The sequence below is a fragment of the Apus apus genome, chromosome 3 (assembly GCF_020740795.1).
Source record: "Apus apus isolate bApuApu2 chromosome 3, bApuApu2.pri.cur, whole genome shotgun sequence".
Taxonomy (NCBI): domain Eukaryota; kingdom Metazoa; phylum Chordata; class Aves; order Apodiformes; family Apodidae; genus Apus; species Apus apus.
The window spans coordinates 64,063,479-64,079,549 of record NC_067284.1 but is presented as its reverse complement, the minus strand read 5'-3'; the positions used below and the strand labels follow the sequence as shown (position 1 = coordinate 64,079,549).

At 55.2% G+C, this 16,071-nt stretch overlaps 1 protein-coding gene across 4 annotated transcripts; it reads left to right on the top strand.

Moving 5' to 3' along the window:
- The first annotated feature begins 852 nt into the window (after positions 1-852).
- On the top strand, positions 853-8,713 carry HLX (H2.0 like homeobox). Of its 4 annotated transcripts, none has more exons than XM_051615586.1 (4): positions 853-1,748; positions 2,338-2,517; positions 2,984-3,168; positions 8,487-8,713. In XM_051615586.1, the coding sequence occupies exons 1-4, from the start codon at positions 1,166-1,168 to the stop codon at positions 8,652-8,654; spliced, it is 1,116 nt and encodes a 371-aa protein (XP_051471546.1). In that variant the 5' UTR covers positions 853-1,165; the 3' UTR covers positions 8,655-8,713. The 4 variants fall into 4 exon arrangements, with proteins under 4 accessions (XP_051471546.1, XP_051471543.1, XP_051471542.1 ...); XM_051615583.1 differs by lacking the exon at positions 8,487-8,713 and adding an exon at positions 3,984-4,818; XM_051615582.1 differs by lacking the exon at positions 8,487-8,713 and adding an exon at positions 3,966-4,818.
- The last annotated feature ends 7,358 nt before the right edge of the window (positions 8,714-16,071 follow it).

Genomic DNA, 16,071 nt, shown 5'->3' with positions numbered 1-16,071 from the left:
GGTTTACGTATATGAAAGTTAAAATTAAACAAATGTGGGGGCTTTTTTTCAGAGTCAGCTCGGGGTAAATGTGCGTTAGAAGGGAAGAAAAAAAGCGCAGAAGACGCTTTGATAAATTTGCAGGGAATGTAGCTTATGATTGCGTTCGGTTGTTAAAGGTTTGTAAAATTACAAACAAGACTGCAGGGTGAAATTGGTGTGAAAGCAGACGCAGCCATCCGACCGGAGAAAACGGTAAAAATCTATCAAATGTCATTGTCGACAAGATACGAAAACTAATTAATTAATTGATTGATTAGTCGCTGCTAATGCAGGATCCAACACGTCCTGGGCCCGGTACAGCTCAGAGCTTACATAAATACATGTTTCGCGCATGAGCATAGACTCATTTTTTTCCCCAAACGCTCCCATGCTCATTTATCCGAGAAGGAAACACATTTCCTTGGGAATCGTTTCCAAGCGGAAGGAGCTTCCCTTCTATCGCGAAGAATTTCCCTGCGCGTTTCTTTCAAAAGTTTGGAAATCGCGGCAGAAAGCGCAGGGCCCTTTCTCTGATTTGGGGACGGGGGGCCTGTGTAAAACTCGAGGGAGAGATTTAAGGAGGTGGGGAGGTGTGTTTGTGGGGGTGCCATGCGGGAAAAATCGGACAAGGTCGCGGGTACGGGCGCAGTTGCGCGCTGTCGGCGCGGTGGCCCGTACCCGCGACTCGGCCCTTGCGTGGGCGTGTCGGCGGGGCGGTGCTGCCCGGCCCCGCAGATCTCGGATTGGGTGTGGGGACGGAGCGGGGGCTGCTCCGCAGCCGGGAGTGTCACTGCCAGAGAAAGTTTTGGGGAGGGGTGGATTTTTTTTTATTTTATTTTTTTTTCCCCCAGTGCGAGGAAAGGGGGTTTGGTTTGGGTTTGTTTTGTTTGCGCCGCTCCGCTCTTCGCCCGCTCGCCCTCTCCGACTCGCCGTGGGTTTTGGGGAACTTTTAATTTTTTTATTTATTTTTCTTTTTCTTTTTGCCGGTTGTTTTTTCCCCCCCTTTGCCCCTCCGGCAACTGCTCCAGCAGCCTCCTCCTCTCGCCCCGGCCATCCCTCCCCATGCGCCGGGGGCAGCGGGCAGCTCCGCGGCGCGCACCCGGCAGCTGAGCTGCGGAGCGGCGCGTCTCCCTCGCCGGGCAGGATGTACACGGCCGGGCTGGCTCCTTTCTACGCCTCTAACTTCAGCTTGTGGTCAGCGGCGTATTGCTCGGCATCGGGGCCGGCAGCTGGCGGTTGCTTCCCCCTGGACGCCGCGGCGGCGAAGAAACCTTCCTTCTGCATCGCTGACATCCTCCACGCCGGCGGAGAGGCGGCGGGAGGACCGGCCGACAGCCTGCCCGGAGGTCCCGGAACCGGGATGCCGGCGGCTTTGGGAGCCGTCCATCACGGCGCTCCCTTCCACCCCGCCGCCTCGCCGCTCCGACCCACGCCCGTCGTGGCCCCCGACGCCCCCACCGCCGCCTTCCCGCCGCGCCTCTCGCCTCTCTCCGCCGCTTACCACTCCCACCACCACCGCCCCCCGCAGCACCGGGTCCCCGCCGTGGCGGCGGCAGCGGCGGCGGCGGCGGGGGGCGGCGGAGGAGGCCCGCCCCCCGCCCGGCTCCCGGGCGGCCACACGCACGGCTCGGCGCCAGCGCCCGCCAGCAAGGACCTGAAATTCGGCATCGACCGCATTTTATCGGCGGAGTTTGACCCCAAAGTCAAGGAAGGCAACACGCTGAGAGGTAGAGAAAGCGGCTTGCCCCCTTCCCATGCTAGCGCGCTTGGTGCTCTATGATTTGTTTTATAATTCGTATCCGTAGAAACGGGCGATTTGAAAATGTTTCCAACTGGCCGAGAAAAATAGATATTTAAAAAAACGTTATAAATCCGAGTTCCTCGTAGCGCTCACTAAAATAGCCCCCCACGGCAGCAGCCCGCGGCACAGGACTTTTGCGCCGCTGGGAAAAACAGCGATAGAGTAAAAATAGCGAATGGAACAGCCTCCCCTTTCCCAAAGCGGACCCGGGGTTTTGCCTCGGAAGGCACAGCCCGCTTGAAAGGCTTTCGCTGCAATCCAGCTCCCCTCGCGGCGTGTAAACATCCTGGCCAAGGGAGTAAATATACCGGAGGGTGTCTGATGGCCGGGGCACGGCCGCCTCTCCCGAGGAGAGCCCCTGGAGCGAGGACCAGACTGCCCGGTTCCCCCCGCCCCACCCCGCCCCAGCCCCTCCGACCGGGGACCCGCACCGCCCGGCCCCGTCCCTCAGAGCGTGCCGGGGTGTCGGTTTCGACCGCGGTATAACTGAGCTCTCCTTGTTCCTGTGCTCACAGATCTGACCTCCTTATTAACTACCAGCCGTCAAACTGGGGTTCATCTCCCCAACTTGCAGCCTTCCGCCGGCCAGTTCTTCGCGTCTCTAGACCCCATTAACGAGGCCTCTGCTATTCTGGGTCCCTTAAACACAAACCCAAGGAGCTCAGTTCAGCACCAGTTTCAAGACACATTTCCAGGTACATCTCCATCCCTCGTCGACCCTCCCGCGGCGCAGTACCCTCCGTCCCAGCAGCAGGCCCCGGCCCAGCCACTCTCCTCTCGGAGGGACTCGCCAGGCTCTTTGGAAAGGCCAGGGGCGTGCGTTTTTCTAGCTAGGCGAAATTTTGGGCGAAAGACGGGCTGCGTGTGGGGGGAAGAAGAGCCGTCCCATCTCGTACAAAATAATACCTGAGCCGAGAGAGAAGGGGCGGGGAGGTGGGAAAGGAAGAAATTCGGGTGCAGACCAGCTCTGCCCTTGCTCGAGGAAGCCCAGGCTGACAGGAGCTGTAGCCAGCCAGCAGGCAGGGCCATGCAGGCCCTGGCCTTCGCCCCACACCGCAGTTTGGCTGCTATATTGATCGATTTAAGGCTTTCTTTCAGGCATAGATATTAATAACTCCGTTTCCCTCTCTCTCCCTCTGTTTTTTCCCCCCTCCCCGCCAGGTCCGTACGCAGTTTTAACCAAGGACACGCTCCCCCAGACATACAAGAGGAAACGCTCCTGGTCCAGGGCTGTTTTTTCCAACCTACAGAGGAAAGGTTTAGAAAAACGGTTCGAAATCCAGAAATATGTAACCAAACCGGACAGAAAGCAACTAGCGGCGATGCTGGGGCTGACAGATGCTCAAGTAAGAATGGCTTTGGTTTTCTTTCAAATCTTACTTCCAGTTTAGAGGGATACCGAGGTTGACGGGGAGGTAGTGACTGCAAAGCGTTTTCCCTTCCTTAATCTTTGGAGGGGCTGGCTGAGGAGCAAGACCTCGCCCCGAGAATCTCCAGCGCGCAGGTTCCGCAGCTTCGCTGCCTGGCGCGGAGCTTTTGCCTTTGTTTTGGCTACCGCGGAGCAGGCCGAGGGGAGAGAGGATAGTGGGCCCGAGGCAGATGGGCTTTATTTAACTGCAGTTCTCTGTAGGAGGAGGTTTAAGCCAAAGGAAGTAGAAGCGAACACACTATGTTTAATACCCCCCCTCCCCCCCTTTTTTATGTTTTTAAATTTTTTTTTCTAAATCTCTCCCCGCCTTGTGAAATCCTTAGCTCTGGGGAAGTGAAAACTCTTCTTCAAACGGAATCATTAAACGCCACACTGTAATGATTCCACTATTGAGGGCCCGCAGCGCACAGAATTGTAAAACGCTGTGGTTTCTTGAGCAATATTTGGTTTCCTGGAAGAAGAGAGAGAGAGAAAAAAACAACAAACAAAATACACGGGGGGGGAGGGGGGTGCTTTATATTTAAACACACGAACTAGAAGGGGAAGGAAAAAAATAGATGCGTGTTAGTCGCGTAAGGGTGGGGCAGAGGAAGGTGAGGATGATGCCTCCTTTTCTCCCCGCGCTGCACGTCCGCGGTGGAAGGCGCTGGGGCCCGGTGCGGTGCGGTGCGCGGTGGGGGCCGTGCCGCCCGTCTGAGGGCGGCGCGGCCGCAGGTGAAGGTCTGGTTCCAGAACCGGAGGATGAAGTGGCGGCATTCCAAGGAGGCGCAGGCCCAGAAGGACAAGGAGCCACCGCCGGAACCGGAGCCGGAGTCGGCAGCCCAGCGAGCCGGCGGGCCGCCCGCCGCCGCCGGGGAGCCCGAGCGCAGCCCTAGTCGCTCTGAGGGCGACAGCGACAGCAGCGACGCCGACTCCCTCGACATGGCCCCCAGCGACTCTGAAAGGACTGAGGGTCCCGAGCGGAGCCTGCCCGCCGCCGGGCTCGGCAAATCCTCCGGCAGCACCGGCCTCCCCTCCCCGCCGCCCGGAGCAGCCAGCCCCGAGCCGAGGAGCGGCCTATAGACGGGGCGGCCCCGCCGCACCCGCGCCCAGGACCTGCGCGATAACTTATCTCCCTTCCTCCGCCCTGGGAGCCCGCCAAGGGCGGCCGGGCACCGGCCCGGCAGCGGCATGGCGCGGGGCGAAGGGCCGAGGAGGCGGGCGGAGTGGGGACGCTCAGCCCCAGGACAGCTGTGCGGGAGGCGGCCGCCTCTCTCCCTTCCCTCTGCTCATAGGAGAGCGGGATTTGGTTTTATTTTTATTTTTTTAATTTTAATTTTTATTTTATTCTCCGTCACCGTCCCCTTGTCCTCTCCCGGAAAATCTAAGGGAGGGACGTGCCCCGAAATCCCTCTCTTCCCACCTTCCCTCCCAAACCAATTTACAATGTGAAGTATTTTGCCAACGTCCTCATGGGTTGCAACTTGTTGCTTCGAATAATCCGGCCAAAAAATACTGCACTGACAAAATATATAAATATATATATATATATATCTCCTGTAAATAAAATGTTTGCTATGGTTTGTAACCATGTCAGTCTGTTAAGCGGGAGAGAGGGCTGGCGAAGCTGCTTCGATCCGTTCGAAGGCAGTCACTTTGTCCTTGAAAGCCTTCCGAGGTAGCCTTCTATTTGTGTTTGGTTAGTTGGTTTGGTGTTTTATTTTTCTTTTCCCCCTTCTTTTTCTGAGGGAGGTGATGACGAGGACCTTGATTACGCACAATTTTGCCCCCGGTGAGAAAGTTGCCGGTTCAGTTTGTAGATCCGCATGTGCGTACAATACGAGCGTGTATCTTGTGAGGTGGATTTTGGTGTTCGATGAGAGGCCAACTGGGCTGCCCGGCTCCCCGCGCCTTTCAGGGGCACTGACAGGACCCGGCAGGGCCGTTTGGGTGTGTGTGTGGGGGGTCGAGTTTGCTTTGGTGTCCTTCGCCGTGTACCTCTCTGCAAGCGTTTCTCGGCTGGGTGGCGGGGGGTAGGTAGTGCCCTGCGACGTCACGTCTTGGCTGTGCGGCCCCGGGGGCTGTGACGTCCCGCAGGCGCTACTCGCGGCGCGGGGGCGGCGCGGAGGCCGAGAGCGCAGGATCGGGCCGCGGCAACGGGCAGGAGCTGGGGCCCGGGGGGCACGGTGGGCTCTCCCCTTCCCTCGACGGGTGCTGCGGATCTCAGTGCACACCCCTTTCCGGGCCGTACGGCCGGGTGACTCAGCTAGGGCTCCCTTGGGGTCCAGGCGGGGATACGCAGCCTCGGGTCGGGTTCATCGTCGGCTTTGCTTTTCGAAAAAAAATAATGAAGCGCCTCGTTGCTCCCTGCTCCGCACCTCCCAGGGCAAGGGGGAGGGCGAGGGGCGCATCTCAGCCGGGCTGCTTCTTCCTCCTCCTTTCTCAAGGAGCACGGATTAAAATTAAAAAAACGCAGCAATGAGGAGTCCCTTCCTTTGGGGCCTTTGCCAGGCCCTAAATGGGAGTATTTCTGTTTTCAAATAAACGTGGGGTCGCAGTAAAGCCTTATCCTGCCCAAGGACGTCAAGGCGAAGCGAAGCCGCCCCCTCATGCTGGGCCGGTGGGTACTGAGTGTGTGACACGGTTAGAAAGGAAAGGGCAACTAAGAAACAAGACGAAGGACCGAAAAATTCCAGGTGTCCTCTGAATATGCGGAGGCGGGAGAGCACTTGGCCCTCGACTGCTGCTTCTCTGGGGCCTCAGAAGAGAAATCCTCCAGGGGCCGGGGGAGAGGTTGCCAGGGAGGACACGCTCTTTGGGGAGTCTCAGGGAGATTCCGGCAGGAGCCAACACCTGAGGAAACGTCGGCAGCTTCCCCGGCACGAGCCCTGGGGGAAAAGAAGCTGGGGCAGACGGCACGCCAAGAGGCCGACTTGCTGGGCGAGGAGGGAACGGGTGAAGTGGTAAACAAGGTGTAACCGAGCGGGGAAAGGCTCCGCCGGAGTCACGACAGGCAGGGGGATGTTCAGGGGAGCGCGCAGCGCCAGCGCGTGGCAGAGCGCCCTTTGCGCCCTCCCCACCCGAGCCCTGCGGCTGTCGTTCTGGGAAGGATCTGGAAGGGGTTTATAAATTGGCTCTACCTTTAAGACACTGTCAGGGAGGAAATGGCGGGAGGGGGTGTCAGGGCTTTTCGAGGCGCAGAGAGGGCCCTGCAGTTGGCTTCCAGCTCCCCAAAGTGGCTGTTCCCATGGCCGCTACCGTGCCTGTTAGCGCGGGGGCTGCCACGGGACATTATAGCTCCTTCTAAGAGTAAGGGAAGCCGCCGGACAGATGTCCAGCGAAATGTGACTGTTTCTCCTCCAATAAGCTGCCGTAGTGCGGCAGACGGACACGCAGGAATTTGTTTACCTCTAGTTTTTGTTTCGTAAAGACTAACCCGTGCAGGAGAGAGGGTTTTGAGGTGGCTCTTGTCAGATGAAATAGTGCGTCGGAGAAGTTTCTCTTTCCATGGGTTAGAGGAATATGTGCCTCGTTGAAGAGCAGGGCTGGTTGCGCAGGGGCAGGCTGCCCCTGGCCTCCCCAAATAAAGGGAGGGCAATGCCCGTCTGGACCCCGGGTCGGGGAGAGAGCAGGAGCTCCGCCTTTATGGCACCTTTTTAAGATAACGCGGCAACGGGAAAAAATAACACTGCGGGGACTCAGGCTGAGGAGAAAGATTATCAGATCCAAATTAAAGAGCTGGGCTAAAATTCCTTCGCCATGCGCCTGATTTTGCCCCGTCCAGACTTTGCTGCCCCGCACACCTCTGTGCAGGGGAAGCTCCGCGCACCCAGGAGTTTCTGCTCTGGCCAAACTGCGGAGCCGGGAGGGTTTGTTTTTTGTCTCTCCGCCAGCGACAGAGAAAAAATAATTTATCTTCCCCGTTACTCCTGTTGTGCACGTCCTCGGCCAGGTAGAGTAAACCCACAAAAATGAGATTGGGGCAAGATGCGCCTACGGAGGGATTTGTGCCCATCTCGACAGAGAAGGGAGTTTGCCCGGTCCTGCAAGGCTGCTAAATTTCTGCGGAAAAAGTCGGAACAGAGTCGTAACAGCAGGCAGCTCGATCGCCGTTCGTCGGCTAAATCGACCTGTCCGTAGCGCAATGCAACATCCCCCTAGAACAGATCAAAAAAAGCGCCTGAGGGTGCCCCTTTTTTGTTTGCTTAATTATAACCCGATAACAGGAAATTATTTTCATGTTGGTTATTTCTGAAGGCGAAACGCCCGAGCCCACCGTTCGCCCCGCGAACAGGCTCCTCGACGGTCTTTATACTGAGGGTGACAGCTTCTCAGGATGTCGCTTTACCCCCTCTATATCCCTTGTGACTTTTTTCAGACCCGTACCAGCCGATCTCAAATCCCTCGGGCGGCACCCACCCTCCTGTGGGTGGTGGATCTCGGCTGGCTCCGATCCCGCTGCCCGGCGGGGGCCGGGATCCCTTCGGAAGGGCCAGGGCAGGGTCTCCCCGGGCACTGCGTCCAGCCGCCGCGGCCTCAGACCGGCCGGGCTGTCACACACACACCCTTTCCACCTTCCTCCCCCTGGTGCCGGGTAGAGATTTTTCGGATTTATTTCGAGTGGAAGCTTGCACGGGAGACCAAGAAACTGGGGCCGTACACACAGCCGCACGGAGAGCAGAGGTTTCCTTGCGTGGCATGTGTGGGAAATCGGATTAACAATGAAGCGGGAGGCCTCTCCGTGCCGCTTCGGCATCCCCGCCTCATCTGCGAGCATCCACACCCGCAGAGATGCGCTGCCAGGATGTTCAGAGCCACCTTCTGCCCAACTCCTTCCCGGGGAGCAGATCACCAGCAGCTCCCACTTTACCCCGGGCGCTGCATTACAAAGTCGTACGAGGTCCTTTTCTTCTTGCCTAATTGCTTACGAAAAACCTCTAATCTTCAAACAGACTAGAGTCAACCTCGGAAATAACTGCCACGGTAGAAGAAAAAAACCCACAACAAACAAAACATCAGTAATAAACCAACACAGACGCAATATTTTAAGCAAGCGATTTGCAGTGCAAAATGGGCCGGACGCCCGGCGGGGAGGGGGGTGTCCTCCTGGGCCCAGCTGGGTCGTCGCTGCCGACGAAAATATGAGTTCGCCTCCCTCGTTAGCTGAGCGAGATCGGCCCCAGTCCTTAGGAAAATATTTTTATTTTATTTTAATGTCCGGCTTAAGCTGATGTCTTAAAAAATAATTGTTTTCAGACCCCGGTTCGCCCGGCATCGCCGTTTCACACTCGAAGGCACACACAGCTTTCCCTGCAGTTCATGCCTCGGGACTGCCTGGCGTCGGCAAGACAAACTGCGATCTCCGAAATGTCAACTTTTGCCACAATCTCGACTAAAAAACCACCCCCTTCTTACTGCTGTTGAGCGCTCATCAGAAATAATGGCTGTTTACACAAAACCTTTATTCACTTTCTTAAATAAACACTAGTGAATTCAAATAAAGCAAACCCTCAGCTATAATTCAAGCACAACGTTTGCTGTGTGTATTCTCGGCTGCGGACCTGGAGAGACTCCTCGGAGAGAAATATGAAGTCTCCTTTCATAGTCCACCTCCATTAGCTAAATATTCTAGCTCACCTCGACCGAGCTTATCCCACCCCAGCTTTCCCTTTTTATTTCCCCCCCTCTTTTTAATGTTTTCCCCTAGCTGAGGGGGAAATATTTCCTCCCTTCTCCTTCGCCCCCTTTTACAGAGGTGAGGTCTGGCCGCTTCCCCTTTTTAAATCAATTTGCAGAAGACCCTTCCCTCCTCTCTCACAGCCCCGAAGCCAGGCCGTGGCGGGGACTGCTGGGCTCCGCGGAAGCCGCTGCCGCCGCTCCGGGACCCTCCGCAGCCTGCCCGGCCGAAGATGCTCGTAGCTCGGCGGGATGAAGGTGCTCAGATGAAGGGGGTGGGCGTGGGTGGTGAGCCTGCTGAGGCCATGCCGACGTCTCGTTTATTCGAAAGAGCCGGGTAGAAATGGAAGTTTCTCAAACCCAGAGCTCAGGCAGGTAGTGGGGAGCGGCTGGTACCTGCGGGGGGAGCGGCAGCCCCGGCGGGCCATCGGCCCCTGGGGGAAGCGAGCCCGTCCCTCCGCGGTGCTGGGGCGACGGGGGAAGAGCTGCCCCCCTGCTTCCCCCACCTCCCCTGCTCCCAGACCGGGGACTCGTGGCCCCAGCCCTAATGAGATCCATTAAGTGTATTATTGATGTGGAGGTTTGCTGTGAGGTCCTGGCTGGAGGGAAGCGGAGCTCTGCTGCAGATACAGGGGCTCTGATCTGCACCACCTGGCTGAAACCAGAGAGCCGCCACTTCATTAATGGGTTTAGCCTTTGCTAATTGGTGTCTTTAGGAGCCTTGCCAAATTCTGCTCCGGGATCTTTGGAGGCAGTTTTTGTTTTTCCTTCTGCTGGTGACATTCGTTGACGGCAATTAGACCCGATACCACTTGTGCGGCGGCGATCAGCCAGGCAGGCAGCCCGAGACCCCACGAAGGGGAGGGCAGTTGCCCCCCGGCTCCGCGCACCTTCAGCCCTCTGCTGCTTCCACTATCACCGTCATCCTCATGGTCAGAAAAAATAGGAAATGCCACAGTTAAAACTCGAGGTGCTGGGAGCCAACCCACCTCTTCTCTCGTCCCGGTGACCGCTGCAGCAGGTGACACCAGTGGAGGTGGCCCTGTGCCCCACGCCTTCCTCTGCAAAGAGCAAGAATAGCGGCCGGGGCTGTTCCTGCTCCCCGAGGGGGCAGGGAAAGCGGCCTCCCCCTCCCCTCGCCGGACCGATCCCGGGGCCTATGGAGGGACCCCTAGGCGAGGGAGCCTCAGGGTCAGTGATGCTGGCCCTGCCATCCCCGTCGCCCTGCCAGCCCGGAGCCGCCGCGGGTCTCCCCGGCTCGGGGCACCGGCGCCGCGGCCGAGCCCCTTTCGCTGCCCACCCTCCGGGTCAGCTTCATCCTCGGGCCCATTGGGCCTGATGGGGTTTTCTGGGACTCAAACGGCCGTAGTTAATGAAATCCGCTCGCCGCAAATCACAGACCTCTGCCGTACGCTATAATCAAATTTCTGCTTGTCTTAAAAAACCCAGGCCACCGTCCTCCACACCCGTTCTCCAGTCAAACCCCAAATCAAAGGTTTCCAGCCATCACATCCCTCCAGCTATGCCTTCTCTCAGGCCATCTTTCCCGACCTAAGTTGCCATGGCCTGTTGTCCCCCCTCACACGCACCGCGATGCCCAGTGCCTTCACTCGGCTGCCAAACGAAGGGGCTGACCGGGAACCACCCGGCTGGACCGGGTGGTGTCATCCCGGTAGTCTGCATGCTGGGATGAAGATGCTGAAGACCTAGCGTTTCCTGCGCCCAGCAGCCGAAAAGAGGGGTCGAGGGGAGAGAGACAGGCTTCACAAATCACGCCAGCCCCATTTCCCGGGTAATGTGTCACCAGCCATGTAAGTCAACTATTCAGGGGTCACAGACGGCTGATAAATCATGTTGAGGGGGGGATGTCATCCTCCTCACGGCACCGTTGTCACCGGGCTCTGCTGAACCACCCCCTGAGCCCTGCCCCGGTACCGGCCCAGGGCGAGGCGGCAGTGCAGATGCCAGATTAGAGGGGCATTTTCTCCCCATCCCCTCCCCCCGCTTTTCACGATTTCTGGCTCAAGCGGCAGCCCAAAGCAGTCTCCGCTGGAAAAATGCCTACAGCCACGGCGCCGCAGCCTCGTCGGGACCGGGAGCTGCGCGATGTCCCGGGCAGGGAGGCTGCGGCGGGGTGTGTCGGGAAGGCAAGAGGGGAAGGCTCTCCCTTTCTCCTCTTGGCTCAGGCACTCTCTCCCTCAGCCCTCCCGCCCGGCTCCGCCCGACTTCAACCTGGATACGGAGGCCGCTGACCCGTATGGGATCCGGACAATCTCCCCCGGCTCTGCCAGGGCCCTCGAATCTCCAGCCTGTGTCTGACCCCAGCCCCGGAAATTGGAAAGGAGGATGAAAGGCGGCACGGAGCCGGCCCGTCTTCCGAAAACGTTCCAGTGCAATTCACTTCACCATCCTATTTTGCCAAGGGCAGACCCTGATGTGAGGAGTTTGGCTCGAGTGGCCCCTTCCCCAGCTCCGGAGAGCCCCTTTCTGCCCCCACCCCTGTGCTCTGTGACCGGAGCCGTGGGCGGTTGGCAGACGGCGTGTGAGGAAGGGTCTCTCCACTTTCTCCTCGAGCGAGCCCTGGGGACGTGTCCGGGAGGGCTGGGAAAGGTTGCAGTGCTTATAGCCCCAGGCTGCGGGATGCACCTCCTCACTTCCCCAGGCCGCCCCGGGCGGAGGGGGGGGGGGCGGGGCTCCACAGCACCAGCCGGATTGGGCCCCTCGCGACAGTAAACGTGTTTATTTGTGCGCGCACCCCTCCCCATAAATACGCTCCCATCTATAATAATTATCTACGTGGAAACTTTTGCCCCCTGCAGCCCCCAGGACCTCCCCCCCCTCCAGTTAGCGGTGATGATTTTAAAAGCATGCGATGATCTAAGCCCTAATACTAATATTATGCATCATTTGGACAGGATAACCATGCCACCTTGTCAAACGCTGCCTCTTTACAGAACCCATTTGCTGCATCGCAGAGTCATAACGGAGGTGATGGATGGGCCGGGACCCCCCCCCCCGGCTCCCCTCCAGCGCGGGGAGGAATGCGGGCGGAGCCCCCGCGCTCGGCCCGCACCCCGCCGGCGACAATTTATAGTCTGTGTATATTTGCTGGCTCCAGATATCGGCAACGTAATGGATGGTTATATTTTATGAATCCGAGGCTCCGATCTAGGGACTCCGGAGTCCCTTTCCTTGTATGGTGCACTCCTGTCTCGCCCTTAATCCGCCCGGCAGGCAATAAACTTCCCGGCTAAATGCGCCGGGAGATAACAGCCAACTTTTATTGATTACAAGAAAATGCTCGAAACTAAATAAAGGGCTTTTATAAGGATCCCTGCGAAGAGCTTTTTGTCCACAACCATTAAGCGCAGTATCGACGTTTTACTGTGTGTAAACTGTGAACTTGTTTAGCTATAAAAGTTGGAGCTGGCGAAAGGCAGATGAAAAGCAAAATGTACCGGTCGTACTCGCCGAGAGGAGCCGGGCTCGGAGGTGCCACCGAGCTGTAAACCCGGAGGGTCTCCTCGGCCCCTCTCCCTTCACCCTGGATTAAGTGCGGGGAAACAGGGAGCGCTGGGGAGCAGCAGCAGAGATGCGGAGCAGGGGAAGAGCGGGAAGTCACTTTACACGAGAGGTTGAAGGGGAACCTTGGAAAAATTAGTGCCCGGACGTACCTGGAGGGGAGGATTGCGGGGAGTCTAGCCACGTTTTAGCGTGGGTAATCGTGGAAGGTCCACTCCCCTACTCCCAGCCCCATTTCCACAGGCCTGGGTGGCGAAGGTGTGAGGAGAGAGTCAGGTGTATTTGGTTTTGGTTTTTTTTTTTATTCCGATCGTTTTCTTTCTAGCCTCAGAGGTGTAGGGGTGATGAGATTTCCACCTGGAAGAGGAATGATCCTCGGAAGGGTCCGGCAGCAAGGAGCTGTCTATGGCTCTGCGCAGGGGCACGGGAGGGACCTGCCCAGGGGGATTTCGGTCTCCCCTGGGGGGCTGCACCTCCCCTCCCCACCACAGCCGAGGGCACGAAACCTTTCGGGGGAAACCGGTTTATTTCGGCCGTAACACGTTGCAGCAAATGGGATGGGGGAAACGACGAGCTGCCAAAGGCTTCACGAAAAAAAAAACAAACCAACCCACCAGTAGTAGGATCGAGCCCTGACGTTGAAACAGCAGCGATCGCATGATTTTTTTGTGTGTGTGATGGAGCTTAATATTTTGTGCACAATCCTCTCGTAAATTGCTCAAGATGTTCTGTGGTTTCATTACTGTTTTTATTTCTGTCCGTAGGCGGCCGGCTCTGGAGTCACAAACACTGTTTTCTCCTGCAACCTCATTGCCAGCCTTCGAGAGTCAGGCGCAAACGTTGTTTATTTTTTTTATTGTCCTTTTTTTGGTTGGTTTGTTTGTTTTTTTTTTGTTTTTCCTCTCCTCCTCTTCTCCTTTTCTTTCTTGTGGTTTTGTTTGCCACACTTTGGAAAAGGTAACTGTTAAACCACTCAGTGTCTGCGACTTATATCGCATTTTACTGGAAAGCTATAAAACTGTCTTATTCCCTGATGTTTCTTGATTAACTTATGAGCATAAAGGAAATGCTTGAATAGCGTTCCCTCTGCGGTTTTCTTTCGGCGAGGGGAAGCCAGGGGAAGATACTAATGTTGTCATCTTATTTTACAATTTATATCGGCTACCCAAACAGCGTGTATATACAAACGAAGGCGCAGCAGAGTTCAGTTTCTTCAATGCAGCCCATATATTTCAGAGATCATACTCGCCTTGACAGCCGGACCGGCGAATTATTTAGCCTGCCCTTTATTGCTGTTAAAATGTTGGCTTCCATTTAAATAAACAAAGCCATCCCGAGCCATTTATCAATTCCATAGAGGTCCAGTTAACAGGATTAACATCCAGGTTAACATCCTGGCAGCGACGGTGTGTGCTAACCTCCCCCTAACCCCCAACACCCCCAGCAGCCTCTCTGAGCTGCCTCTGACAGAGGGGTACAGGTTTCCTCCCTTCAATAAGCTGCCCTTGGCTTCCCCAAGTAAATGCCCTCCCCTCCAGTGTGCCATGTGCTTGCACTTAGCTCTTTCTCTAATACATGTGAATCTCTATGCATACACTTGTCATATTATGCTGGCAACACCTGGATGGCCTTTCTTTTTTTAAATTAAGAGTGGTGGTATTCTTGTTTTGTTTTGTTCTGTTCTGTTTTGATTTTTGTTTTTAAAGTGGCAGCCCATGAAACTTTGTGAGAAACATTTAGCCCATTAGCTGAATTAGCTGGCGAGCATCAAGCTCAAGCAGAAAGGACACAAGCATTGTTACTCACAGAACTTGAAAACATTTGAAGGGTTGTTAAATACACTTCAGATTATAAATAAATAGTTGATTTATCCTTCAATCAGGAAAAAGCCATTATGGCTTGCTCAGCCCTGATCTGTGGGAAAACAGTTTATTTGATTGAGTTCCCCCTAAAGACCCCCGGAAGTTTTCTCTCCTCTGTCATGAGCAGTCTGCTCTTTCCTGTCTTCCAGATGGAGGGAAACATAGGACCTCCAGAGAAAAGCAGCTTTCCAGCATCTTGAATTTCACTTTGCATCTTTCTTCCTACCTGTTGATTTAACTTCTCTTTGCATTCAGGACCTCTCTAAATCCATCATGAGAAAACTGAAATAATGAGAGTGGTGTATCATTCTTTATCAGCTTTTTCTTCCATGCTGGTGGCCAATATTGCAGCTCTGAAGGAAACAGGGATTTGGGGGGGCAACTGAGGGATGGGAAAACACGGTATGGGAAAAGATACAATCTGAGGAATGAGAGGAATGGATTAAAAAAGGCAGGCCTGATGACTTTTTCATGGCATGGATTTCCTACAGGAGCAGTGGTTACCAATCCCAGGTCTGCTTGCTTATTTAGTGTGTTTCTGAAATGCATGAGCTCCTAAGCTGGCCTGTGGAATGCTCCACGCTTCCATGGAACCTCTCCAGCCTGTCCCCAGTTTTGCTAGGTTGCTGCGCATCATTAGTGACTTGCTTGTTGTTCCGTCTGGGGTCACATTGAACCCCAGAAGCCAGGCTGCTGCTGCAAAGTTGGGAACTCGGTATCAAAGGGTCATTTGCCTTGAAGGTAATCAGGCTTTCTCCTTCCCTCTTCCCATTAAAATTTACAGATTGCTATTTTAGGGTTCCCCCTGGCTGCTGCTGATGCAGGTCAGAAGACCCCCTGCAGCACAGGAACTGGCAGTGCACGGATGGGAATCCAGCATGGTGTCAGTCCATCCCCACAAACAGTGGGATGAGTATGAGCTGGGTGGTCCCCATGCCAGAAGCATATGTGCTGGTGAAGCCTTGAGGCCTCTTTGGTTCTCTTTCAGTAAGTGCACCATGGCCTGCTCCAAATTCAACTTTCACTATCCCACCTTGCCCAAATTTCAGTAGGGCCTCAAATCCTAGTTTGCCTTTTTAGTATAGAACTGGTGATGGGCTACGACCCATGTGGTTGAGTAGCAATTGGCCTGGGCGGCAGTACAACCTTACAAAGTTCCTGTTGTTAACACTGGACACATCAAGAGCCATCCTGAGAAACACAGAGAACTCTTTCCTTCTGTCCTTCACATTTTGTAAAGGTTGAGACAAATCCCCCATATAGGTCTCTGCTTTTGAGTGGACCCCTGCCCTAGTGATGAACCTCACTGAAATCAACAACCCACGTAGCTGCAGTGATGAAAACCCCTTTCAAAATTCACCCTGTTGAAGATGGCAACTGAATTTAGGGGTTTTCTACTTGGGAAATTTCAATGTTGGGCCTAAATTTTACTGGGGTAGTGCATCATGAGCAAGACTTACTTACTTAGGCTGAAGAGGCAGAAGAAGAAACAAAAAAGAAAAGCAATAGCACTAAGTCTGCTCGGTAAAAAGATACTGCATTTGTTTAATCCATTTTTTTTCTTCTCTTTTTTTTTGGCATGATGAAGTATTTTAAAGGCAGTTTACACAAGGCACAGCAGGTAAGATGCCTTGACTGACATTGCTTAAAAAGGCTGGTGTGGAATAGTAATCAGGAAAATGGCTCAGATGAGAGTCTAGGCTCCTCCCTGTAGGAAAGAAATGTTAAGTGGACATTTTTCATCCCTAGTTGTCTTTATTTTCCACCAGGTTCCTAAAATG